General features: G+C 40.4%; 1 protein-coding gene across 4 annotated transcripts in view; it reads right to left on the bottom strand.

The window, feature by feature from the left end:
- NR6A1 (nuclear receptor subfamily 6 group A member 1) overlaps window positions 1-27,721 on the bottom strand; it is a 250,345-nt gene that overhangs the window by 47,351 nt on the left and 175,273 nt on the right. For all 4 annotated transcript variants that reach the window (XM_021098706.1, XM_021099647.1, XM_021099196.1 and 1 more), the window contains 1 exon segment: window positions 1,148-1,390. In XM_021098706.1, the coding sequence (XP_020954365.1) occupies window positions 1,148-1,390 (243 nt within the window).

Raw genomic sequence — 27,721 nt, forward strand, 5'->3', positions numbered from 1 at the left:
CATGCTTCCTAGTCAGATTCGTCTCCACTGCACCAGGATGGGAACTCCTATCATACTATTTTAAAGGTAATATTATCACGCATCAAAGACATAAAGCAAACTGCCCAAGGTCTAGCTAGTCTGTCATCAACCTCTGTCTCCTGGGCTTCTATTCTTTTCCTGAACTACACTGCACCACTCTCACCCTCCATGAGAATACACCTAGACTTCTGACACTGGCCATCTTCTCTTCCATATCTAAGTTCTCCCTTTAGGTGATTTCCACCCACTGAAACTTCACTATCTCTATGCCAACAGCGCCACAAACTTCTACTTGCAGACAGGATTTTCACCTTGGTTCCAATCCAGACTTCCTTAGTGGACAGCTATGTGGGTCCTTCTCAGGTACTTCAAACCCAGCACCTACCAAGACCAACATTTTGCCCCACTCTGCTTTTATCATTTTACTACTAATTTGAATCTTCTAGAGTTGCCCAATATCCGGTATGTCACCAACTCCTCTCAGGTGAGCTTCCCTCCCATTTCCCCATCTGTGCCATTACTCTCCCCTCTCTTCCTCAGACCCTTCACACCTTAGCTCTGGACTCTTCTAAAGCCTTCCAGGTAGCTTTTCTGGTCCCTCTAATCCAATCTATCGTCAAAGCTGACCTTTAGATTAATCCCCTTAGGATATCAGTTTATTCATGTCATCTTAGGCTAATGGCTCTTGGAAAACTTCCCAATAAATCCCAAAGTCTTCACAAACCTGGATGCAGATTTCTGGGCATGCCTAGCCTCTGAGTACACCATGATTCTACCAAACAATGTGATGACACATGCGTTATCATGTATAACATTCCTTTCCATCTAAAACTCCTACTTCTTTCATCGTGCCTTGAAAAAAAGAACTAATGGAATATATTCATCCTAGTTTAGGACCTGATGTTAACTGGGATCTTGCTGCATGGAGCCTGCGCAGTCATTCTCACAGCATCTTTAACTTCTTACCAGTCTTTCCCCCCACCTAATCTGGGAGATCCCTGTAGGCAGATTCGGTTTTGGGTTATGAGTGCACAAGACAAGGCCTGGCATATAGTGCAGATTCAGCAAGTGGCGCTAAACGTAAAGTGATGGATGAAGTGTGGGCAGTAGAGCCACAAGCACTCACCCTTCCGGTTCATCCCCATTTGGAGGCATTTGAGCAGGCGGCAGTACTGGCACCTGTTCCTCTGCTTCCGAGACATGACACAGTTCTTGTCACGACTGCACCGATATACCCTCTTGTTGCAAATGCTCCGCTTGAAAAACCCTTTGCAGCCCTCACAGGAGATGATTCCATAGTGCAAGCCTGTGGCACGGTCCCCACAAATGAGACAGGTTCGTTGTTCAGCCCGATCATCTGGAACAGAAACTGAACATGTTCAAGTTATAACACAGTGGAAATAATGACTTTAAGCCTGCGGTTCTAAAATAAGCAACCCTAAACTTTTTTTTTAATTTTAAAAAACATAAATTTTTAATTTAAAAAATTTTTAAAGAAGAAAAAAGAGAAAAACAATAAATAAGTAAATAAGCAAGCAACCCTGGACAGATCCAAAACATCACCCTCTCCAGGCTAACTGGTGAACAGGGGACATCTTTAAAGCCCTTGCTACAGGAACAGACTTTGGCATCTACCTGCAAATACCACAAACACAGACTTATTGAAAAAAGAACTCATGTTCCTCCCTCTGGGTTTCATCGCTTGGACCAGTATCCAAATCAGAAACCTGGAAGAGAATTTTGGCTCCTCCTTCTCCCTTACTTTTCTTAGCGACAGTCCATATCACCTGTAGGAAGGTGGTAAGGATTACTTACCATGTATCCAAGTACCCAGCATGTGGTACACACCCAACAAATGATAGCTACAATTGTTAACAATTGAAGCTTCCATGTCCAGCTAAGCCATCCATCCATCCATCCAACAGATAAATACTGGGCAACTATTCTATTCTAGGCACTGTTGTAAGGATGGATAAACAGAGAATAAAGTCTCTGCTGAAGCTTACATTCTAGTAGAACATCTATTCTGTGTCCAGACCCTGTACTAGGTACTGGGTATTCAGAAATAAATCCCCCCCCTCCCCCGCCTAGCAACAAACAAGTTAGTTAAAGCAGAAATTCAGGCTGGAATACAGCTCTCCACTTTCTCTTCCCTCAAATTCCACTTACTTAGGATCAAGCAATTGCCACAGAATAGGCACATAATCAAAAAGAAAAAAAAGCCTCCATGAACTGTGATGTCAGATTTTTCTAGTGGGTACAAGAAACCTCCGGAGAGAAGGACAAATAGCATATGAAACTACTATATGTGGAATCTAAAAAAAGATGCAAATGAACTTATTTACAAATCAGAAATAGACTCACAGACACAGGAAATAAACTTATAGTTACCAAAGGGGAAGAGGGGGAGTGATAAATTGGGAATTTGGGATTAACATATACACACTACAATATATACCACAGATAAACAACAATAATAACATAAATCACAGTTCCCTATACAGCACAGAGAACTATGTCCAATGTCTTGTAATAACTATAATGGAAAAGAATGTGGAAAAGAATATACATATATAACTGAATCACTTTGGTCAGAAGCTAAGGCAGGATACCAGAGATTTGAGTCTCACTTCTGAGTAACAGGTAAGGTATAACGACAGCCCTCAGAATTAGAGATCCTTATTTGAACCCCAATTCTGACACTCAGTAGCTGCGTGAACTCGGGCAAATTAAGTTCTTTCGACTCTCTGAGCCTAGTTTCTTTCATCTGTAAAATGGGGATTATAATGACATCTATATACCATGGATAAAGTACGAAGCATAGTGCCTGGGCTACCATAGATGCAAATGACGTCTTGGTTAATAAATGATAGCTATTATTTTCATTATCATTATCATCATAACAGGCCCACACTTAAAGTGATAATGACATTCCTGAAAAGAATCTGGGAGTTCCTCTGTGGCACAACAGAATTGGCAGCATCTTGGGAGCACTGGGATGCAGGTTCGATTCTTGGCCCAGCAGTGAGTCAAGGATCTGGTGTTGCTGCAGCTGTAGCCTAGATCTCGATGGTGTCTCAGATATGACCCCTGGCCTGGGAGCTCCATATGCCTCAGGACAGCCAAAAAAGAAAAAAGAAAGCCACCCCCCCCAAAAAAAAAAAAGAAAAGAAAAGAAAGAAAGAAAGGAAAGCATCTATCTGAAGGCAAAAAGGGGCATGGTAGGAAGGATTTAGAGAGGAAGGAGACCAGCATGTTATAGAGCCTTTATTATAGGCCAACTCTGATACATCTTTATGATTCCCATTTGTAGCAGGCTAGGTAATGGCCACCCGAAGATATTAGGTCCTGAAACCTAAAATGTTATCTTGTAAAGAGTCTTTGTGGATATGACCAAATTAAGAGCAGATTATTCTGGATCACAAAGGTGGGCCCTATTTGCAATCACATGTGTTTTTATAAGAGAGAAACAGAGGAAGACTTGATATAGACAGACACAGACACAAACACATGAGAAGGTGATGTGAAGACATAGGCAGAAGTTGGCCACAAGCCAAGGACTAACCAGCAGCCACTACAAGCTCAGAGAGGCAAGGAATGGATTCTCTCCCAGAGCCTCGAAGGACGTGTACCTCTGCCTAAACCTTCATTCCAGCCTACCGAGTTTAGACTTCTGGCTTCCAGAACTATGACAGAACACATTTTTATTGTTTTAAGCCACCCAGTTTGTGGTAATTTTTAACAGCAGCACAGAAAACTAATACACATTTTTCTTACAAGGAAACAGACATACTAAGATTTCTGCTCAAAGTCACACAGCAAATAGAGGGTATGCAGGGAAAAGCAGATATATGAGCCCACACAGCTAGTCCAATACAGAAAGACAGATATAAAGAAGGGAACTGCCTAGGTTTTTAAGAACTCCAGTTACTAGTTACAGATCTTTCTAAGCCCTTCTAAGACCTGGATTCACTTCCTAACTTTGGTCAAACTGACACACTGTGACAAACTGACATTCCCATGTTCTTATAATACAATCCTTTCCTTTTTCTTTCTTAAGCTACTTAAATGAATTTCTGTTATTTGCAGCTAAAAGTAACTTGGCTGCGATGCCCTATAAAAATGGCCCTGATATAATAAGCATTCCTTTTCCTTTTAAAAATGCAAAGGAAGCTCGAGGTAAACATTAGAGCAGTTACAACAGCAAATTAAAAAACTAAACCAGGAAAAGCAATCCAATAGGCAAAATGAATGGCATAACAACAGTAAATCACTATATGTAAGATGGAATTTCCTAGAGTGCTGGACTTGAACTGCTAAAAGGACTTGGAAATTGGAGTTCCCATCATAGCACAGCGGAAATGAATCCGACTAGGAACCATGAGGCTGTGGATTCAATCCCTGGCCTTGCTCAGTGGGTTAAGGATCTGGCATTGCTGTGAGCTGTGGTATAGGTTGCAGGCGCGGCTCGGATCTGGCATTGCTGTAGCCATGGCCAGCAGCTACAGCTCTGATTTGACCCCTAGCGTGGGAACCTCCACATGCCACAAGTACTGCCCTGAAAAGCAAAAGAAATTAATAAAAGGGCTTGGAAATAGAACATGGAACATTATCAGAAAATCCTTTTTGGTTACAGAAGAATCTAGATTTTCTTTCTTTTCCTTTTTTTTTTTTTTTTTTTGCTTTTGAGAGCTACATCCTTGGCATATGGAAGTTCCCAGGCTAGGGTTGAATCAGAGCTACAGCTGCCGGCCTATGCCACAGCCACAGTGATGCCAGATCTGAGCCTTGTCTGCAACACCACAGCTCATGGCAATGCCAGATCCCCAACCCAATGAGTAAGGCCAGGGATTGAACCCACATCCTCATGGACACTAGTCAGATTCGTTTCCACTGTGTCACAATGGGAACCCCTTAGATTTTCTAATTTTAAATTAAAACCATCAATATTTTATTAGATGTATACATTAAAATATAAATCAGAACTTTATTAGAATAGACTTAAAATAGTTAAAATTAATCAATATCTACAAGAACTACATAGATATCATTTCACTGAGCACCTACTACAACTAGGCAGTGCTGGAGTTCCCGTCGTGGCGCAGTGGTTAACGAATCCGACTAGGAACCATGAGGTTGCGGGTTCGGTCCCTGCCCTTGCTCAGTGCGTTAACGATCCGGCGTTGCCGTGAGCTGTGGTGTAGGTTGCAGATGCGGCTCGGATCCCTCGTTGCTGTGGCTCTGGCATAGGCCAGTGGCTACAGCTCCAATTCGACCCCTAGCCTGGGAACCTCCATGTGCCTCGGGAGCTGCCCAAGAAATGGCAAAAAGACAAAAAAAAAAAAACCCCCCAAAAAAGCACAACAACTAGGCAGTGCTCTTCCTTTGTGTTGTGTCAGGTAATTCTCATAATCCCAAAAGTAAGTTCAATTGTTATCATCATTTTATAAATGAGAAAATTTGGAGATTCCCCCCAAAAGTTAAGTAAATAGTCCCTTTAGGAAGTGGGACCTAATCTACCAATATCAGAACCAGAGATCAATAACCCCTTCATTAAGGCATTTGGAGGGTACTCTGCAGCATCTAGGTCCAGAGTAAAGGACTCATTGAACAATACAGACCTGTTAAAACTCTGCTTACATCCTGTAACACTGTTTGCTCTTTTCACGAGAGTTTAAAAAGGCCACATTGAGGAGTTCCTGTCATGGCGCAGTGGAAACAAATCTGACTAGCATCCATGAGGACACAGGTTCAACCCATGGCCTCGCTCAGGGTGTTAAGGATCTGGCATTGCCGTGAGCTGTGGTGTAGGTCTCAGACTTGGCTCGGATCTGATATTGCTGTGTCTGTGGCATAGGCCCGTGTCTACAGCTCTGATTTGAGCCCTAGCCTGGGAACCTTCATATGCCGCAGGCGCAGCCCTAAAAAGACAAAGGAAAAAAAAAAAAAAGCCACATTTGAGATCAAATACTAGAAGGGAATATTTTTCCAGTGAAAGTGACAAAGAGGCTAGATTCCCTTTGGGTCCTTTGACTGCTTCTCTGTCTGACCACAGCGCTTAACACATGTTATTGTATTGAATCATCACAACAAACCTAAATCAGGTACCCTTGTTTTACAGTTGAGGAAACTGAAGCTCTTGAAGTGATACAAGCTTCCAACAGTCACTCAGCTCATAAGAAAGGGAGCTAGGGCTGGAACCCCAAAGTATATACACCTAACTAACACATTCTGTGGCCAGAGTAAAGCAGATCTATCCATTCTACACAGGTAAGTCAGGCCCTTTCCCACTTGAAAAAAACCCCGCAAAAACTAAAAAGCCAAAGTCTCCCTTTGTAAATGAACAAACTGAGCCCCTACTACAACTAGGCAGTGCACTTCCTTTGTGTTGTGTGTCCCATCAGATGTCAGATAAAAATTTCTACACCTCCGATTTTATAAAGGACTTGAAGGGCATTTAAAGCAGGTTTACATTCATTATCTTACTTGTACCAAGGCCAGGGCGAGGATTTTTTTTGGGGGGGGGGTCTTTTTTTTTTTTTTTTTTAAGGGTCACACCCACAGCACATGGAAGTTCCCAGGCTAGGGGTTGAATCAGAGCTAAACTGGGCAGCCTATACCACAACCACAACAATGCAGGATCCTCATGGATACTAGATGGGTTCGTTACTGCTGAGCCATAACAGGAACTCCAAGGATTATTTTTATCTCACAGATATGGCAAAGAAAATTAAGCAAGTACCAACTGTGTACTATGCATTGCTCAAGGACTTTTTACATGTACTGCCTTATTTATTCATCACAATAACTGAGAGAGGTATCATTATCCCCATGCTACAGAATCAGGAATCTTTACAGTTAGAAAGGGCCTTAGAAACAGGCTCCAACATGGAGTTCTCATTGTAGCTCAGCAGGTTAGAGCCTGACTAGTATGCATGAGAATGTGGGTTCAATCCCCAGCCTTGCTCAGTGGGTTAAAGGATCTGGCTTTGCCACAAGAAGCAGTGTACGTTGCAGATGTGGCTTGGATCTGGTGTGGCTGTGGTGTAGACCGGCAGCTTCAGGTCTGACTCGACCTCAGAACTTCCATATCCTGCAGGTGCAGCCCTAAGTAAAATAAAATAAAGAAATGGGCTCGAATAGCCGTTTACCTGAGGTATGAATTCCCTCTACGCTATTCCAAGACAAGCGGTTGCCCCACACTCTACTTGCACATCTCCAGTGACTCAATGTGGTGCTTCATTCCATTCATTCCATTTTAGATAATTTTAATGGTTCAAAAGCTTTTCTTTACATTGAGCCAAAGTCTGTTAACCTGAAGCTTTCCTCATTGCCCTGAGTTATGTGCTCAAGGGTAAAAAATAAATGTATAACCTAGCCTAGTTCATAAACCAACCATTCAGAGATTTCAAGATAAACGGGGTTCCCCTAACTGAATTTTTTTCTCCCATTTCTTCTTAATCATATAGTATCTAAATTTCTTCTAAAACAAAGTATCCAGAAACGGTTTTTTTTTTTTTTTTTTTTTTTTGTCTTTTTGCTATTTCTTTGGGCCGCTCCCGCGGCATATGGAGGTTCCCAGGCCAGGAGTCGAATCGGAGCTGTAGCCACTGGCCTACGCCAGAGCCACAGCAACGCAGGATCCGAGCCGCGTCTGCAACCTACACCACAGCTCACCGCAACGCCGGATCTAACGCACTGAGCAAGGGCAGGGACCGAACCCGCAACCTCATGGTTCCTAGTCGGATTCGTTAACCACTGCGCCATGACGGGAACTCCAAGAAATGGTTTTTCTTAAGACTTGATTAGCTTTGTTTATGTTTCTGTAGCTATCAACACCAGTACACGCATAGTATTTTATAATTATTGATGCTATTAAAATGCTACACATATTACAATGGGAAAAAATGAAACAAAGAGGTAAGGAAATTTAACTGGTTACAGAGACAGTCGAGTGGAACTATAATTAGAATTTAAGACCTTCTAAGATTGCTATATTTCCTTTTTTAATTTTTTTTTTGTCGCCTTTTTAGGGCTGTACCCTTGACATATGGAAGTTCCCAGGATAGGGGATGAATCGGAGCTGCAGCTGCCGGTCTACCCTACAAGCTACAGCAAGCTGGATTTGAGCCGAGTCTGTGACCTATATCACAGCACACGGCAACACCAGACCCTTAACCCACTGAGTGAGGCCAGGGATCGAACCTGCATCCTCATGCATACTAGTTGGGTTAGTTACAGCTGTGCCACAACAAGAACTCCAGACTGTTATATTTTCAATACCCCTTACACTTAATTCATATCTGGTTCACAGACATCTAAATCTTGATATATTTATCACATATACTATTAATCCATGTCTTTTTTATTTCATGGGAAGAGTAGGATTTCTTGAACCCAAGAGTAGACTTTACATTTGCCTTTGATCAGTTTTATCTTTTTTTTTTTTCTTTTTTTGGCGGCTCTGGGGCATAGGGAGTTCCTGGGCCAGGGATGAAATCTAAGCCACAGTTGTGACCTATACCACAGCTGCAGCAATGCTGGATCCTTTTACCCACTGTGCCAGGCCTTGGATCAAACCTGCGTCCTGGCACTGCAGAGATGCTGCCAATCTCACTGCACCACAGCAGGAATGCTGATCAATTTTATCTTTACATAATAAATTTAATTATGTCCTTCTAGTCTATTTAAATCTTTATGGGGATCTGGTCCTATCACCCAGTATTTTATTTCTCCCTCCTTCTTTTCTCTATGTAAGGTCAATGTTAACCTTATTTTCACTTCCATCCTAAAAACAACATTCAACAGAATGTTGTCTTCAGGAGAGCTGCTGGATTTCCTTCTCCAATCTGACTTAACCAAATTCACCAACTGGAAACAGCTGGTCAACTAGTTTTGTCTGTTAATTGGCCCAGACACCGTTGTCTGGCCTGTATTTCTTTTTCTTACACATAATGATATCATGAACAACTGTGTCATACGCCTCACTGAAATCTCAGATTACTTACATCTATAGCACCCTCTGACTAGTGAGCCTAACACAAAGGAGATGTTCACAACCATTCCTAATTCAGCGCTCTTAATCTACTAATTCGATGTTCTCAGTTTGTGTTAGTCTACCTGAAAAAATAACGGGAAGAAAATCAGGCAAATAAGCACTTCGAAGTGGAGACTATGCAAACATAGCCAATATTTTATAATAATTTTAAATGGAGTATAATCTACAAAAATATTGAATCACTATTATGAAACTAATACAACATTGTAAATAACTATACTTCAGTTATACATATCTATCTCAACAGTAACAAGAACGAAGTAGAGACTGTGGCTCACAGTAACCGCAGTGCTTATAAGTCAGTAAGAGAGAGAAGTTGACAAAAATCTGAGGGTTTACAAAATGATAGGTTTTTGAAACTCTGAACAAAGCAGTTTGCCATCTATAAAAATATCAATGGGGAGTTCCCGTCGTGGCGCAGTGGTTAACGAATCCGACTAGGAACCATAAGGTTGTGGGTTCAGTCCCTGCCCTTGCTCAGTGGGTTAAGGATCCGGCGTTGCCGTGAGCTGTGGTGTAGGTTGCAGACGCGGCTCGGATCCCGTGTTGCTGTGGCTCTGGTGTAGGCCGGCGGCTATGGCTCCGATTCGACCCCTGGCCTGGGAACCTCCATATGCCACGAGAGCGGCCGAAGAAATAGCAAAAAGACAAAAAAAAAAAAGAAAAAAAAAATCAATGGGTAAAAAACAAGTGTAGGAAAGAGAAGATTCTTACTAATTTATCAGAGAAACTGAATGTTTGTCTCGACCAGGAATACTAGACAGAAGGTAGAAGGGCTCAGACTGTGAATTCTAAAAGTAACATTTTTCTAGGAGAAACATTTCCAGGCCTCCTAAGAGAAATAGTTTATTTTAGGTTTAAGGCAGGATATATACAGGATGAGTCTTGTGCTACCTAAGACTAATAATGGAATTATGTTAAAAGGATACAGGGAGCAACATAAAAGCCATCCACTGGCCTAAAACGGAGCAGGCCATGCATCAAAAAGAAAAATGATGTCAATGGATTAAAGCACTTTAAATATAAAAATGAACTGAGTTTATAAGAACATTAAAAAGAAAAACCTGGAGTTCCCATTGTCAAATGCTTTTAAAAAGCTTTTCTTTTGAAGTTCCCATTCATGGCTCAGTAGAAATGAATCTGACTAGTATCCATGAGGACGCAGGTTCGATCCCTGGTCTCGCTCAACATGTTAAGGATCCAGCGTGGCCGTGAGCTGTGGGGTAGGTTGCAGACGAGGCTCAGATCTGGCGTGGCTGTGGCTGTGACATAGGCCAGTGGCTACAGCTCTGATTCAACCCCTAGCCTGGGAACTTCCAATGCTGCAGGTGTGGCCCTTAAAAAAAAAAAAAAAGATAAAAAGTAAATAAAAAACTTTTGAGAATGGAAGTAAGACAAGAATGGCCCATTATTAACACTTTTAGTCAACAATGTACTGCAGGTTCTAGCCAGCACAGTAAAATAAGAAAGATACAAAAACTAACCATATTTCTATACCAGCCACAAAAAAGAACTTAATTTTTTAAAATATGCCATTTACAATAGCATCAAAAATTATAAAGTGCATAGGATACAATATAAAAAGACATAAAATCTCTATGGAAATTTTTTTTTTTTTTTGGTCTTTTGTCTTTTTAATGCCGAGTCGGAGGCATATGGAGGTTTCCAGGCCTGGAGTTGATTCTGAGCCACCACAGCTGCTGGACTACACCACAGACACAGCAACGTGAGCTCCAAGCCGGGTCTTCCACCTACACCACAGCCCACAGTAACACCAGATCCTTAACCCACTGAGCAAGGCCAGGGATCAAACTCTCATTCTCATGGATACTAGTCGGGTTCATTAACCACTGAGCCATGACGGGAACTCCTCCATGGAAAAATTTTAATATATTATTTAACATAAAATATTTCTAAGATAAATTGAAGATTTCAGTAAATGGAGAGGTATTATACTATGCTCATAGATTGGAACAGTTATTACTGTAAAGATCTACAGATTCTGTAAAATTCCATTCAAAATCCCAATCCTGTGTGTGTGCGGGTGTGTGTAACCCAAGGAACTAATTCTAAAATGTACATGGAAATGCAAAAAATAGCACAAATACTTAAGAAAAATAAGACAACTTGCTCTACCACATATCAATATTCATTTTAAAGCTATAGTAATTAATATATGATACTGGCTCTCAGACAAACAGACCAAAGGGACTAAAGGAAGACTCCTATAGCTTAACCATATATATGGATATTTAATTTATGATAAGAGTGACACTGCAGGAGTTCCCGTCGTGTCTCAGTGGTTAACGAATCTGACTAGGAACCATGAGGTTGTGGGTTCGGTCCCTGGCCTCGCTCAGTGGGTGAAGGATCCGGCATTGCCATGAGCTGTGGTGTAGGTTACAGACACGGCTCGGATCCCACGTTGCTGTGGCTCTGGTGTAGGCCAGCGGCTACAGCTCCGATTTGACCCCTAGCCTGGGAATCTCCATATGCCATGGGAGCGGCCCAAGAAAAAGGCAAAAAGACAGAGTGACACTGCAGAGCAATGAGGAAAATACAATTCTTTTCACTGAACAATGCTGGGACAATTAGGTATCTATATGGGAAAACAATGATACTTGATCCTACTTCACACTGTGCAAAATATTTAATTCCAAGTAGATAGCAGACTTAAATATCAAAGGCAAAATATTATACCACTTGCAGGATGATAAAGAAGAATATCTTCATGGGATTGGAAGCAATTTTAAAAATAGGCCATAAAAAGCACTAACATAAGGAGAACATTAATAAAACTGGACCACATTAAAATAAAGAACTTGGGGAGTTCCCTGGTAGTCTAGTGGTTAGGATTCAGTGCTTTCACCACTGTGGCCCAGGTTCAATCCCTCATCTGGGACTTGAGATCCCACATCAAGCTACTGCACAGCACAGCCAAAAAAAAAAAAAAAAAAAAATACTTAAAGAGAGTGATAAAACAAGCCACAGTGTAAAAGAAGTTACATGCAATACACACAATCTACAAAGAGCTCACACCCAAAATATATAAAATCCCTACACACCAGTAAGAAAAACGCAACCCAGTGGAAAACTGGACGAGACTTGAACAGGCATATCACAAAGGAGGCTAGCCACATAATCAATAAACCTATGTAAAGATGTTCAAACCTACTAGCAGTAATCAAGGATATGCAAATGAAAACCACAATTATATACTATTACATATTCATTAGAATGGCTAAAGATTAAAAATGACTAAAAGCTATGGTGGCAATTTGGAAAAAACTAACTTCCATATACCATTGGTAGAAGTGTTTATTAGTTTAACTACCATGGAAAACAGTGTGTAATTAATAAAGTTGAAGACATACCTATTGTGTGACCTATTCCCAGGTATATGCCCAACAGAAATGCATGCACAAGTGTTTTAAGAGACAAGTTCAAGGATGTTCACAACAGCAAAAGCCCAAATTTAAAAATGACCATATATTTATCAACTTACTATAAATAGTATAAATTCATATAATGTCATACTATACAATAAAATACTTAAACTACTGCAACAACATAGACGACTCATACAAACAATACTGGGTAAAAGAAACCAGGAAAAAAGAATGCATACTATAGGATTCCATTTATATTAAATAAGTTAAAACAACAACAGTAACAACAACAACAAATAGGCAATAGAGGAGGTGCTGCCGTGGTGCCGTAGAAACAAATGCAGTTAGGAACCATGAAGTTGTGGGTCCGATCCCTGGCCTCACTCAGTGGGTTAAGGATCTGGCGTTGCTGTGGCTGTGGTGAAGGCTGGCAGCTGTAGCTCTGATTAGACCCCTAGCCTGGGAACCTCCATATGCTGTGGGTGTGGCCCTAAAAAGCAAAACAAACAAAAAACAAACAAAACAAATAGGCAATAGAGGGGAAAGAGACATATAGTGAGGAGTGTGGTGGGGTGGAGACAAGCTTTTGGATCTTAGCAATGTTTTATTTCTTGACTTGAGTGGTGCTTGTTTTATATCAATTCATTACACTGTAAATTTGTGCTTTATGTACTTTTCTGAGTGTTAAGGTTGAAAACAAAAGAGCACTTCAGGAAAAGGAAATGACATCAGCAATAGCAAAATGAAGGAAAACAAATATAAGCTGTATTTGAAGGAACTGCACAGGATATTTTAGTTAAGCAGAGAGTATTACAGAGGACTTAGAGATAAGTCTAGAAAACTAGTTTGGAATAGACTGCAATAGATTTTATCCTACCGATAAAAGGCTACTGAGATTTTTAAATAGAGGTATGTCTTGATCAAAGCAGTCGGTATTTTAGGAATATTAATCTCGCAATTATGTGCACTTCGTCATAAGATGGATGGCACGGGCATCTAGGTAACAGGAAGGATAATGAACAAATGGCTACATGGAAGTGAAAAGAAAGCTTAGGGGCCCCAGACATGGGTGGCTGACTGACTCGAATTCAGAGGGGGGATGAAAGGAGGGCAGGACAGAAAAGCGTTAAAATTAAAAAAATGAACTTGAGGTTCTAAGCCAAGGTGGCTATGAGAAATGTGGTATCATTAACAGAAAAAAGTAAAGCAAAAACGGAATGAGGGACAAAATCAACGGCTTCACTTTAAGAAAGGATGATGGGCAAGTCAAGCCCAAGTATTCCAAAGGCAGTTCTTTAGAGGACAATGGTTAAGGCTAGAATGAAGGATTCGGGAGTCATCAACACATGGAAGAGCTGAAGCTATGTCAAGAGATTAGAACCTCAAGAAGGAAGGGGATGTGTGGAGAAGCAGCAGCAAGATAAAACGGAGACACAGAGAGGGGAAGGTAAGTTGGGGGAAAAAAGTGAGACGACGTGATCAAAGAAGCAACGGGTACAATATAAATCCATGAGTTTGAGAAAGATAAGGGACAAAAGTGTTTCACAAAGAAGGGAGCACTATCAAATGCAATGCAGGTCAAGCAGTGTGATGAGTAAGAAAAGGCGCAAAGGTCACTGGTGAGAACAGTTTCAATGAACTGGCACAGAAGAAAAATCAGATTCAGTTAAAAATAGGTGAATGGTAAAGAAATAAAATAAGCAGTATTTTATTGAGTATTTTCACTCCAAGAGTGATAGAGAAATATTTTGCAGGAAGAAGCAATAAATTTAAGCAGATTTTTTTAAACTAGGAGAAATTCATACGCATTTATTTTATTTTATTTTTTGGTCTTCTCCCGCGGCATATGGAGGTTCCCCGGCTAGGGGTCGAATCGGAACTGCAGCCACTGGCCTATGCCAGAGCCACAACAACGCAGGATCCGAGCCGCGTCTGCAACCCACACCACAGCTCACTGCAATGCCGGATCGTTAACCCACTTAGCAAGGGCAGGGACCGAACCCGCAACCTCATGGTTCCTAGTTGGATTCGTTAACCACTGCGCCACGACGGGAACTCCCTCATATGCATTTAAAGAAGATAAACTTAAGAACAAAGGCTTTTAAGAGGAGAAAGAACTGTAATTCAGACATACTTTCAAAATAAAAATTTGCATGGAAAGTAAAAAATAAATATTTTAATCTTTCTTAGGTGTTTTATTTTAATTTAGAAGAAGATAGAAGAGTTCCCTTTGTGGTGCAACGGAAACAAATCCGACTAGTATCCATGAGGATAGGATGAGGGTTCGATCCCTGGCCTCACTCAGTGGGTTACTGATCTGGCAATGCCATGAGCTGTGGTGTAGGTTGCAGACGCAGCTCGGATCTGGCATTGCTGTGGCTGTGGCGTAGGCCAGCAGCTACAGCTCTGATTTGATCCCTGGCCTCGCTCAGTGGGTTGATGATCTAGCATTGTCATGAGCTGTGGTGTAAATCGCAGACAGGGATCGGATCTGCTGTTGCTGTGGCTGTGGTGTAGGCTGGCAGCTGTAGTTCTGATTCGACCCCTAGTCTGGGAACTTCCACAAGCCGCAGGTGCGGCCCTAAAAAAGAAAAAAGAAAAAGATAAAGGTATATGCCAAGGATCAGAAAAGGAAAGTGGGAGTTCCCGTCGTGGCGCAGTGGTTAACGAATCCGACTAGGAACCATGAGGTTGTGGGTTCGGTCCCTGCCCTTGCTCAGTGGGTAAACGATCCGACGTTGCCGTGAGCTGTGGTGTAGGTTGCAGACGCGGCTCGGATCCCGTGTTGCTGTGGCTCTGGCGTAGGCCGGTGGCTACAGCTCCGATTCGACCCCTAGCCTGGGAACCTCCATATGCCGTGGGAGCGGCCCAAGAAATAGCAACAACAACAACAACAAAAAGACAAAAAGACAAAATAAATAAATAAATTAATTAATTAATTAAAAAAAAGAAAAGGAAAGTGATTTACCCAAGGTCACACAACTGGTCAGTGATGGATCTGAGTCTCATCTCAACCTTACTACTTTTCCAAAGACAGACTTCTCATTATACTAAATGACCTCCTAGGGGGGTAGGGTACAGGAAGAGAAGGATGGTATGTAACAAAATTGAGCCTCAGTGCTGACTCTGTCTTTTTTTAAACCAAAAAACAAACAAACAAACAAAAACAACAACAACTGGAGTCACAACAAAACCTGTGAAACAAAGAACTAACTAGATATATTCTTCCCATACAGTGAATGAGCACTGGTACCTTCATATTAGCAACCAGTTCTACTTTAATTTGGTTAAATACAGACCAAACCCTGTTATCAAAATGCCTCTTACTCTCATACCTCCACTCAGCCCTGCTGTTACAAAACTATCTCCCCGACCTCACAAAGGGCATTTTACCCATTCCAAGGGCTCAGGTTACACAAATTACATTTGGAAACTGATGTTTATCAAAACCTGCTTTTCAGACTGTGATGAAGGCCAGATTTAGGAAATGGAGAGTACAGCTGCTCACTAGACCAAAATTATACCGACAACTAAGACACTGTGGAACTTGGCTGGCTAAAGGGTATCTAAACAAAAGGGATCTGTTTCAACTGGATTACTGATTCCAACCCCCTGATCGGCTGCACAGTCTAAGTACTGACTGCACTCAGTATTACAGGTTGCTAGCACCTCAAGTGAAGGCCTCAGGTGGTATAGTAGAATTGAAATAGGAAACAGGTACCTTCAAAATTTCATTTGTATACATAGCATTTAAACAGAAATAAGTCATAGTATTTCTCCTCTACTAATATACTCCTCCTCCACTACACATACTATTATAAAAAGCCACACACAATTTCCACGGAGGACATTTCTAAAAAAAATCACATCAGTTGAATGAAAACAAGTAATCAGTTTACAAGATTGGTATGGACTGAATGTTTGAGAGTTATCCTTACAGGTAACTGAATAAAAGATGGGAAAATACAAAAGAAAATGTTACCACCATTAACTGCTTAGGCCTAAAAACTAAAGATGAAATGATTCACAAATTATAATTAGCTGAAAGCCAAAGGAATTGATCTAGTGAAAACACTACCCCATCACTCAGTAGATGGGGTAAGAATATAAAATTTCAGATCAAAGTCCCCAGTTCCTTCCAGTCTCTTACATGTAGTAATTTTTGAATTAGGAATCAAGTTTCAACTTGCAATGAAAAGTTTTCAAATTCATGCAAAATTAGGTTTTCCAGGAGTTCCCATGGCTCAGTAGAAACGAATCTGACTAGCATCCATGAGGATGCCAATTCAATCCCTGGCCTCGCTCAGTGGGTTAATGATCCGCCATTGCCTTGAGCTGTGGTGTAGGCTGCAGATGCGGCTTGGATCCTGCATTGCTGTGGCTGTGGTGTAGGCCAGCAGCTACAGCTCCAATTCAACCCCTAGCCTGGGAACCTCCATATGCCATGACTGAGGCCCTAAAAAGATTAAAAAAAAAAAAAAGGTTTCCCAGTTGGAGAAAAGAACTTGAAAATCTGTGGTTTTGCCTTATTTGGATTATTAACAGATCTTTTAAGGATTGTTTGTTCATTCTGGAGGGGAAGGGTGCTGGTTGAGTCCAAGGAGTCTTCTCTGAAAAATAAAACACATATACATATACAGCTATTTCATTAATAGAGAGTTTGGATCCACAATCTAATCAAAAAAGAGATTTTTTTTTGGCTGTACCCGTGGCATGTGGAAGTTCCTGGGCCAGGGGCTGAACCCATGCCACAGCTGCAGCCTGTGCCACAGCTGCAGCAACACCAGATCCTTAACCTGCTACACCATGAGGGAACTTTCAACAAATAAGTATTTTTGAAATTGGAAGTATAAAGTAGACACTGAGTCACTATTCATTAATTATTACTTCTTGCTTCAAATCATCTCTTGACATTTATTCTACTGGATAATTGAGGACTCTTCTGTGCCTCTAGAACTGTGAATGAGACCAGTAAGATGGCCTCGTTCTGGAAAAGCAGAAGCTACCCATCTATGTGATAGTGGTGGTTATGAGGGCCGGGGCTGAAGTAAAGCAGAGGTGCTATATACCCCATGGATTCATTAGGGTTGAGAGCAGTCACTATGGCTTCTGACGCTTAAAAATGACTCCCTGTAATAAAAACATACTGATCTTAATTCAATCTGTGGATACTGCCCAAGCTGAACAAACCTGCTCCCTCACCAGCTCCACCAAGAGTTTTCAGCCTTTGGGGTTTAATACCTCTAGTCCCAACAACTGACTTACATAATATATGATTTCTAGTCCCCTTATCACACTGGTCATCTGCCCTCCTCTCTGGACATGTTCCTGCTTGTAAGGCTCATACGAAAATATGATGTTCACAATCTAGTGTGGCTTTGAGTACAGAACAGAGGGGATCTATTCTCCCTACTCCCTTTTGTGTACTATGTTTTTAACGAATGCAAATCGGGTTCATCACCTTTAAGTCAGCTGACTGCATGAAAGATAATGGTTTAATATTATTGATGAGTACTGAGTATATAGTAACTCAAATCTCTCAGTCTTTTTAAAAATATTTTGCTGCCAAGCTACCTCATTGACATCCTGTAAACTGGGACTTGGTACCAAATAAAAGACTATTTACTGCCTGTTTGAGTCACCCTGATATTCCTCCCTATTAAGACGATAAGAGCATGGAGTTCCCATCGTGCCTCAGTGGAAACGAATCTGACTAGCATCCATGAGGATGCCAGTTCGATCCCTGGTCTCGCTGAGTTAAGCATCGGGCATTGCTGTGAGCTGACATGGCTTGGATCTGGCGTTGCTGTGGCTGTGGCACAGGGCGGCAGCTGCAGCTCCAATTCAACCCCTAGCCTGGGAACTTCCATATGCCATAATGTGGTCCGAAAAGGACAAAAAAAGAAAAAGGAAAAAAAAGACAAGAGCTTTCCCTCCTAGTTTAGGATCATCAATAGAAGCCTATGATCCACATTTCATATCTGTACTTTTAGCTTTTATACGAAATTGGTCAGAATTAAGCTAGGCTTGTGCTCTCAGGCTGATCATTTTTCTTTAACATCAAAAATTAATACAGTAAGTACAGTGATTTTTTAATATCAAAAATTAAAGTTAATTTTAAAATTTATGCCTTTCCTCAATTTTACTGATATAATTGACATAGCACTGTATCAGTTTAAGGTGTACAACATAATGACTTGATGAGTTGTGAAGTGATTACAAGTATAATGATTAAGAGGATGAGCTATGACGTCAAACTATCTGGATTCAAACCTCAGCTTTTACATTTACTAAATGCATGGCCTCAGTTCCCTCGTTTGAAAAATAAAGATAACAATAGTCCTTGTATCATGAGGCTGCTGTGGGAACTGAGTTCATACATTTAATATGCTTAGTACTTAGAACAGACTTAACATACATATATATATATATATGTATATATATATATATATATATATATATATAGTTCCTGGCACGCAGTAAATGCTCAATAAATGTGTGATATTATTACTATTACTACATCATTACCATTTTGTCTCAGGTTACTCAGCAATAAAATGAGGATATTGATTCCCCTGGAAAAGTTCCTAGGAGAACTAAATAGGAATATATGAGAAAGTGTCCCAAATCTAAAATTAAGGGTTCCTATGAAGAAAGGTGGTAATTCGCCTGAGTGAGTTTCTAACGCATGTCTAGGGCCTGGGTTTACCTACCAGTCAGGTGCAGAAAAACACCTTCTCGCAGTAGCTCTCCTTAGCAGCCTGATTATCCACCTTGACATATACCTCTGGTTTTAAAGATTACTGCTTAGGTTAGAGAACCAAAATTTTACTTATTAAGCTTTTGCAGTAAATTGCCCTTGAAGTTTTTCTGTTTGTTTTATTTTCACTGTTATTATAAAGTCAAAAGCAACCCCAGGCCATAACCCAGTTAGTCCCTATTTTAGCTGTGTGACAATCTCTCTAAGCTTCAGGTTCTTCATCTATAAAGCAAAAATATTCATCTTACAGGACTGCTGCAAGATGGTGACATTAAAATATGTAAATGACCTGTAGAGTACTTGAAGATGTGGATCAACAAATACAGTTGTATTTCATTATGATTATAGCTATTATTTCCCTATCAAAGGGCCATAGCTCTTTTTAGAACTGTCTTCCAGAGTTCCCATCATGGTTCAGTGGTTAATGAATCTGACTAACAACCATGAGGACACAGGTTTGATCCTCACTTAGTGGGTTAAAGATCCGGTATTGCCATGAGCTGTGGTGTAGGTCACAGATGTGGCTCAGATCCAGTGTTGCTACGGCTGTGGTGTAGGCCAGCAGCTATGGCTCTGATTCTTCCCCTAGCCTGTGAACCTCTATATACCACAGGTGTGGCCTAAAACCAAAAACACCAACCCAAAACAAAACAAAACAAAAAAACAAAAAAAGGAATATCTTCCATGAACTTGAATTTTAATGTAAAGATTTCTATTAGAGAGGTGAAAATACACACAATGCAATTACATCAAACCATTAAAACAGAGTTGTCAAAATCTCCTTTAGGAAAGTATGTATATTTAAAATTGTCCTTGGGTTTATTCCAAAGACACTCCCCTGGACCTTCTTTAGTGTAGCTTCTAATTGACAGAATCTTGTGCTTTTATCATCAGACACTCAATTAGAGGTTAATCTGGCTACTAAAAGTTTCATTGATAAGGATATTACTAACATTGAGGGTTGATGTATTTGTTCTATCTCAGTCATTTGTGACTTCTCTGGTTACTTGGTCCTGGATTACAGAGTTATTAAATTTCAGAGCCAGAGAAGCCTTTAGAAATAAACTAGTTCCGGAGTTCCCGTCGTGGCGCAGTGGTTAACGAATCCGACTAGGAACCATGAGGTTGCGGGTTCGGTCCCTGCCCTTGCACAGTGGGTTAACGATCCGGCGTTGCCGTGAGCTGTGGTGTAGGTTGCAGACGCGGCTCGGATCCCTCGTTGCTGTGGCTCTGGTGTAGGCCGGTGGCTACAGCTCCGATTCAACCCCTAGCCTGGGAACCTCCATATGCCGTGGGAGCGGCCCAAGAAATAGCAACAACAACAACAACAACAAAAGACAAAAAAAAAAAAAAAAAAAAAAAAAGAAAGAAATAAACTAGTTCCTCATCCTTACTTTACAGATGCAGAAACTGGGGTCTAGAGAATTAAAGTAACTTGCACATGTTTGCCTCTACAGCTGCCTCTGCATTTCATTTAGCCTTTAAATGACCCATGTATCTGTAATACTCAGTGTTGCTACTCTGGATCACATGAATTGGCATACCAAACCTTCTATTCTAGTAAAACAAAATAAAACAAAAACCTGGGAATAGTATGGAACCATGAGTGTTAAAGTGTTCAAGACAACTTTCTGAAATTTAAATATCATAACTGAATAGAGATGGGCCCCCAGAACCCCTATATAACTTCACACTGAAATCTTTAAAATATATAAGTAACTGCTACTGTGGACTACTTTATCTCTCCTGATCACTTCTGGACCTATCCATGGAGTCATATAAAATGAAAAGCACTCAAGAGCGTCTGCTGGATGAATGAAAGAAATTGCACAGGCATTTGAATTCTCTTCTATTTCAAACGCTTTCCTCCCTAGGCATCCAAAACACCACTCTCCTGGCTGTCCTGAATGCTGGCATATTCCTAAGGGTCTTAGTCCCTGGATCTCTTTTCCACGGAGTCTCGCTGTAAATGACTTTGGCATTCTACACATATTGCGATAATTCCCCAAAGTGTGTCTTTAATGATAACTCCCTTGAGCCCCAGACTTCTATAACCAAACTATTTAACATTCCATTTGGCATTCTAATAAACATCTACTTATCAAAGTCAAACAAATTCTATTTTAAACAAATTCTATATACACTACCTCCTACATCAACATGTTTCTTGGGTAATCTTCCCCATCGTTCTGACAACAATATTCATTAACTGTTCATGCCTAAAATCTTAAAGTCATTCTTAATCCCTTTACTTTCTTTTTTATTCTGTCATACAAATCATCAGCAAACCCTATCAATTCTTCTTTCAAATAGATCTACTTTCCATTTCCACCACTATACCAGTCCTTGTTTAAGTTACCGTCATCTGTCACCTGGATGAGCAATTATTCTACTAATGGTTTCCCTACTTATCCTTGGCTCCCTACAAACCATTTCCCAATCCATTCTACGATGTAGTGGGTGGGCGGCAGTGAGGGGTGAGGGTCTTTAAAAATTCTTATTCTCAGGACACTCTAAATATTTCTTGCACATGAAATAAAATCCATGGCATACAATATAATACCCAACAGTGAAAAGCTGAAAGTCTTCCTGCTAAAATCTGGAATAAGACAAGGATGCCCACTTTCACCACTTCTATTCAACACAGTATCGGAAGCAATGAGACAAAAAAAAAAAAAAAAAAAAGACATAAAAGGTATTCAAATTGGTAGGGAAGAAGAAAAACTGTCATTCTATGCAGATGACATGATACTATATAGAGAAAACCCTAAAGATTCCACACAAAAATTGCCAGAACTATTCAGTAAGGTAGCAGATACAAGATTAACATATAGAAATTGGTTTTCTTTATACTAACAATGAAATATCAGAAAGCAAATAGAATCAATCCCTTTTAAAATCACATCCAAAAAAAATTTCGGAATAAACCTCACCAAGGAGGTAAAAGACTTAGTATACTGAGAACTACAAAACATTTTATTAAAAAGAAAACGGGAGTTCCTGTCGGGGCTCAGTAGTCAACGAATCCGACTAGGAACCATGAGGTTGCGGGTTCGATCCCTGCCCTTGCTCAGTGGGTTAAGGATCCAGCATTGCCATGAGCTGTGGTGTAGGTCGCAGATACAGCTCCCCGTTGCTGTGGCTGTGTCATAGGCCTGCGGCTGCAGCTCAGATTAGACCCCTAGTCTGGGAACCTCTATATGCCGCAGGTTTGGCGCTAGAAAAGGCAGGGGAAAAAAAAAAAGAATACATAAGATGATTTGAATAAATGAAAAGATACTCCATGCTCTTGGATTGGAAGAATTAATATTGTTAAAATGGCCTTATTACCCAAAGCAATCTAGAGACTTAATGAAATTCTTATCAAATTACCCATGACATTTTTCACAGAACTAGAATAATCCTAAATTTTATATGGAACCATAAAACACTCAAAATTGCCAAAGAAATTCTGAGGAAAAAGAAAAAAGCAGAAGGCACAGCCCTCCCATACTTCAGACATTACCACAAGGCTACAATAGTCAAAACAGCAAGATATTGGCACAAAAACAGACATATGGATCAATGGAACAGAATAGAAAACCCGGAAATAAACCCACACATCTATGGTCAATTAATCTTCAATAAAGGAAGCAAGAAAAAACAATGAGAAAAAGTCTCTTCAGCAAGTGGTATGAGGAAAGTTGACAGCTGCATGCAAAGCAACAAAGTTAGAACATATCTTCACATCATACACAAAAACAAGCTCAAGCAATTCCTGTCATGAGGATGAGGGTTTGATCCCTGGCCTCACTCAGTGGGATCCAGCATTGCTGAGAACTGCTGCTTTGTAGGTTGCTCATGAGGCTTGGATCCCGTGTTGCTGTGCTATGGCCTAAGCTGGCAGCTGCAGCTCTGATTCGACCCCTAGCCTGGGAACTTCCATATGCCATGGGTGTGGCCCTAAAAAGACCAAAAAACAAAAAACCTAAGCTAAAAGTATGAGTGCTCTTGTGGTGCAGTGGGTTAAGGATCCAGTGTTGTTACTGCAGCAGCTTGGGTCTCTACTGTGGCACGGGTTCCATCCCTGCCCTGGGAATTTCCACATGTAATGGGCATGGCAAAAATACAAAACAAACAAAAAGTTTCCAAACTAAAATCAGAGTTGCCATATGATCCAGCAATCCCACTCCTGGGCATATATCCAGAGGAACTATAATTGAAAAGATACATGCACCCCTATGTTCACAGCAGCACTATTTACAATGGCTAAAACAAGGAATCAACTTAAATGTCCATCAACAGATGAATGGATAAAGATGATATGGTATATATACATATTCAACGGAATGTTACTCAGCCATAATAAAGAATGAAATAATGCGACCTGCAGCAACATGGATGGACCTAGAGAGTATCATACTAAGCAAAATCAGAAAGAGAAAGACAAATACCATGTGATATCACTTTAATGTGGTATCTAAATATTACACAAATCAACATATCTATGAAACTGAAACAGACTCCCAGATATCGAGAACAGATTTGTGGTTGCCAAGGGGGATGGCGAGTGGGGGAGGGAAGGATTGGGAATTTGGGATTAGCAGATGCAAACTATTATATACAGGATGGATAAACAAATAGGTCCTACTGTACAGCATAGGGAACTATATTCAATATCCTGTAATAAACCTTAATGGAAAAGAGAATGAAAAAGAACATATATACATATAACTGAATCAATCTGCTGTGCAGCACAAATTAACATAACATTGTAGTCATCTATACTTTAATAAAATTTTTTTAAAAATCCATGGCCTATATACAATCCACTATGATCAGGTCCTAGCCTAATTCTCTGACCTTATCTAGTTCTCCTTTCTTCCACTCACAGGAAATAATCCTTTCGCATTGTCAAAAGAGTCAATTTACATCTAGGGAGAGGATTACAGGGGTGGAAATCACAATACATCAACTCAATTACTTAACATTCCTAAATCCCACAAGGCACTGTAGAATTGTGAGAAAACCGGTTGGCTATTAAAGAACAAAGCTGAGAGCTGTAAAGGCATGAGGCATAAACTATGATTTAAAAATTATCTGGAGGGAGTTCCTGTCGTGGCGCAGTGGTTAACGAATCCGACTAGGAAGACTAGGAACCATGAGGTTGCGGGTTCGGTCCCTGCCCTTGCACAGTGGGTTAATGATCCGGCATTGCCGTGAGCTGTGGTGTAGGCTACAGACACAGCTCGGATCCCACGTTGCTGTGGCTCTGGTGTAGGCCAGTGGCTACAGCTCCGATTCGACCCCTAGCCTGGGAACCTCCATATGCCGCGAGAGCGGCCTGAGAAATGGCAAAAAGACAAAAAAAATAAAAATAAAAATTATCTGGAAATATAAGCAAGCCATTATAAACAACTTGACATTCTATCCCTTCTATCTTCAGTCCATTTTTGTGAAAAAATTTCATCTGAAAAGGAATCTATATACAGAATACCGAACTCTCAAAATTCAATAATGAAAAACTAAACATATCGCAATTAAAAAAAGGAAAGACTTGGGAGTTCCTGCTATGGTGCAGTGACTAAATCCAGCTTGTCTCTGTGGCGTGGCTGGTTTGATCCCCAGCCTGGCACAGTGGGTTCAAAATCTGGCATTGCTGCAGCTGTGGCTCAGATTCGATCCCTGGCCCAGGCACATCCATATGCCATGAGTGTGGCCCAAAAATGGGGGGAAAAAAAAGGAAAAACCTGAACATTTCACCCAAGAGGAAATATGGCTGGCAAATAAACATATGAAAAGATGTTTAACATCATTAGCCATTAAAGAAATGAGATACTGCAATGAGATACCACTGAATATTAAAATGGCTAAATTTTTTTTCAATTCTTTCTGCTTTATGTATTCCCATGGTAGATACATTTATGTAAATACTAGTCTTTAATAAAAAATTACATATAAACTAAGTTTTAAAAGATTCTAATCATGTAATACTTTTTATAAATACTTTTGCTATTTGGATAATTATTATTTATTTGTTTTTTCTTTTTAGGGCTGCACCTGTGGGATATGCAAGTTCTCAGGCTAGCAGTCAAACTGGAGCTGCAGCTGCTGGCCTACATCACAGCCACAGCAACATGGGATCCAGGCCACATGTGTGAACTATGCCACAGCTTGTGACAACACCAGATCCTCAACCCACTGAGAGGCCAGGAATTAAACCTGTATCCTCATGGATACTAGTCAGGTTCTTAATCTGCTGAGCCACAACGGGAACTCTTTGGATCATTATTTAAAAAAATTTTTTTATTAAAATAACATTGGTTTGTAATACTATGTAAGTTTCCTGTGTACAACATATTTCTACTTCTATATACCCTACAGCATGCTCACCACCAAATATTTAGTTTCCATCTGTCCCAACACGTTGCTCCTCTACCATTTCACCCTCCACTACCAACCCTGTGGTAACCACTACTCTGTTCTCTATACCAACGTTTGTTTTTATTTGGTTTAGTTTGTTCATTTACTTTTTGTTTATGTTCCACATGAGTGAAATCACATGGTATTTGTCTTCCTCCACCTGGCTTATTTCACTTAGCACAGTACCCTCAAGGTCCACCCATGTTGTTGTAAGTGGCAAGATTTCATTTCTTTCTCTCTCTCTCTTTTTTTTTTTTTTTTTTTTTTTTGGTATTTTTAGAGCTGTACCCATGGCACATGGAGGTTCCCAGGCTAGAATTTGAATTGGAGATGCAGGATCTGAGGCACATCTGTGACCTACACCACAGCGCACGGCAACACCAGATCCTTAACCCACTGAGCAAGGCCAGGGATCGAACCTGTGTCCTCATGGATGCTAGTCAGATTTGTTTCCACTGAGCCACAATCTCTTTTTTAATGGCTGTGTAGCATTCCATTGTATTTGTATACCGAGTCTTTATTCATAGAATGGCTAAAACTTAAAAATGACAATACCATGCGATGGTGAAAATCTGGATCAGTTAGAACTCTCATATACTGCAAGTAAGAACGTAAAAGGAAACAACCACTATGGAAAACAGATTGGCAGGTTCTCATATACTCACCATGAGATCCATCAAGTCTACTCCCAGTTATTTATTTACCATACAAAATAAAAACTTAAGGTTCACCCACAAACTTGTACATAAAATGTTCACAGCAGCTCTATTCACAGTCACTGCGAACTCGAAATAACCCACATGTCCTTCAAGAGGTGAAAGAATCAACAAATATACAATGGACTACTACTCATCAAGAGAAAAAGAATGAGCTATTGATACATGTAACAACCTGGATGAATCCCAAAGGCTTCATACTGAAAGAAGCCAGTTTCAAAAGTTACACAGTGTATGATTCCATTCATAGAACATTGTTGGGAAGATAAAATTATAGTAACAAAGAACAGATCAGTGACTGCTAGGGGTTTAGGATTAAGGTAAGGGCATGAGGGAGTTTTTTGGTGGAATAATGAAACTTTCGTATCTTTATTATAGCGGTGGTTACATAAAATATTCATATAACTGTACACCCCTTTTAAGTCCCCTGATTTTACTGTATGTTAATTTTTAAATTAAGTTGAAAAAGGAAAGGATCCAAGAGTACCTATTCAAAACATTATAATGCTTTAGTTACTAGGTCATCAACTATTTCACCAAGATCTAGTAAAAACTATAATGATTATCTCAATTAAAAAAATAACTTGCCCTGGAAAACGAAAAGAAACTTCTTGTCTAAACTCATGAAAAAGTCTGAGTAAAATATTATTAAGACTCCTTTTCTAGTCATTAAAAATATGATAGACCCCATTTCTGTTTAGAAAATTCCCGCAGAGCACAGATGGTGTAACTTTAACTTATTAGAACCATTTACCCAAGGCCTCTACTTCTGCAGTACCTTGCAATTTGTTACAAAGTAAAGTAAGGCTATAGCATGCTCTCCCTAAAACCCAGCAGTAGCAGTGTCCAGGCCTTTGGCTCTGGGCAGACCTGTGACCATTCCTAGCAAAGTACATTCATCTCTTCAACGTATCTGCAAGAACAAGACTGACAGGAATGTGAAGAGGGCTCTCTTCTGCTCAGTAGGGCTATGCGTATGCATTCGCAGACCAAAGTTCTCTCTAGGGTTTCCCTTGCATCTAGAACCGATCAATCTTTCTGTCCTATGTGGGCCTTAAAGGCACCCTGTCCTCTTTCAGACTGTTTTATACTGTTGTGCCTTTGCTCGTGCTGCTCCTTCTGCCTGGGAGACCCTCTCCTGCTTTACCCACTTGATAAACATTGACCAATCTGTCATGCTTCCTTCCTGGTTGAAGGCTAACCTCATAGTCCAAATAGAAACTAGCACTCTTACCTCTGTACAACTTCTGTATCTTTCAGAATTACTATTATTGTGTCTCCAATACTTTGCTGCACTTATCTATTTATCTCCCTCTACTACACTGTAAGGTCCACAAAACAGGGAAATACTTATTTTTCCTGTATCCCTAATACA

The sequence above is a fragment of the Sus scrofa genome, chromosome 1 (assembly GCF_000003025.6).
Source record: "Sus scrofa isolate TJ Tabasco breed Duroc chromosome 1, Sscrofa11.1, whole genome shotgun sequence".
Taxonomy (NCBI): Eukaryota; Metazoa; Chordata; class Mammalia; order Artiodactyla; family Suidae; genus Sus; species Sus scrofa.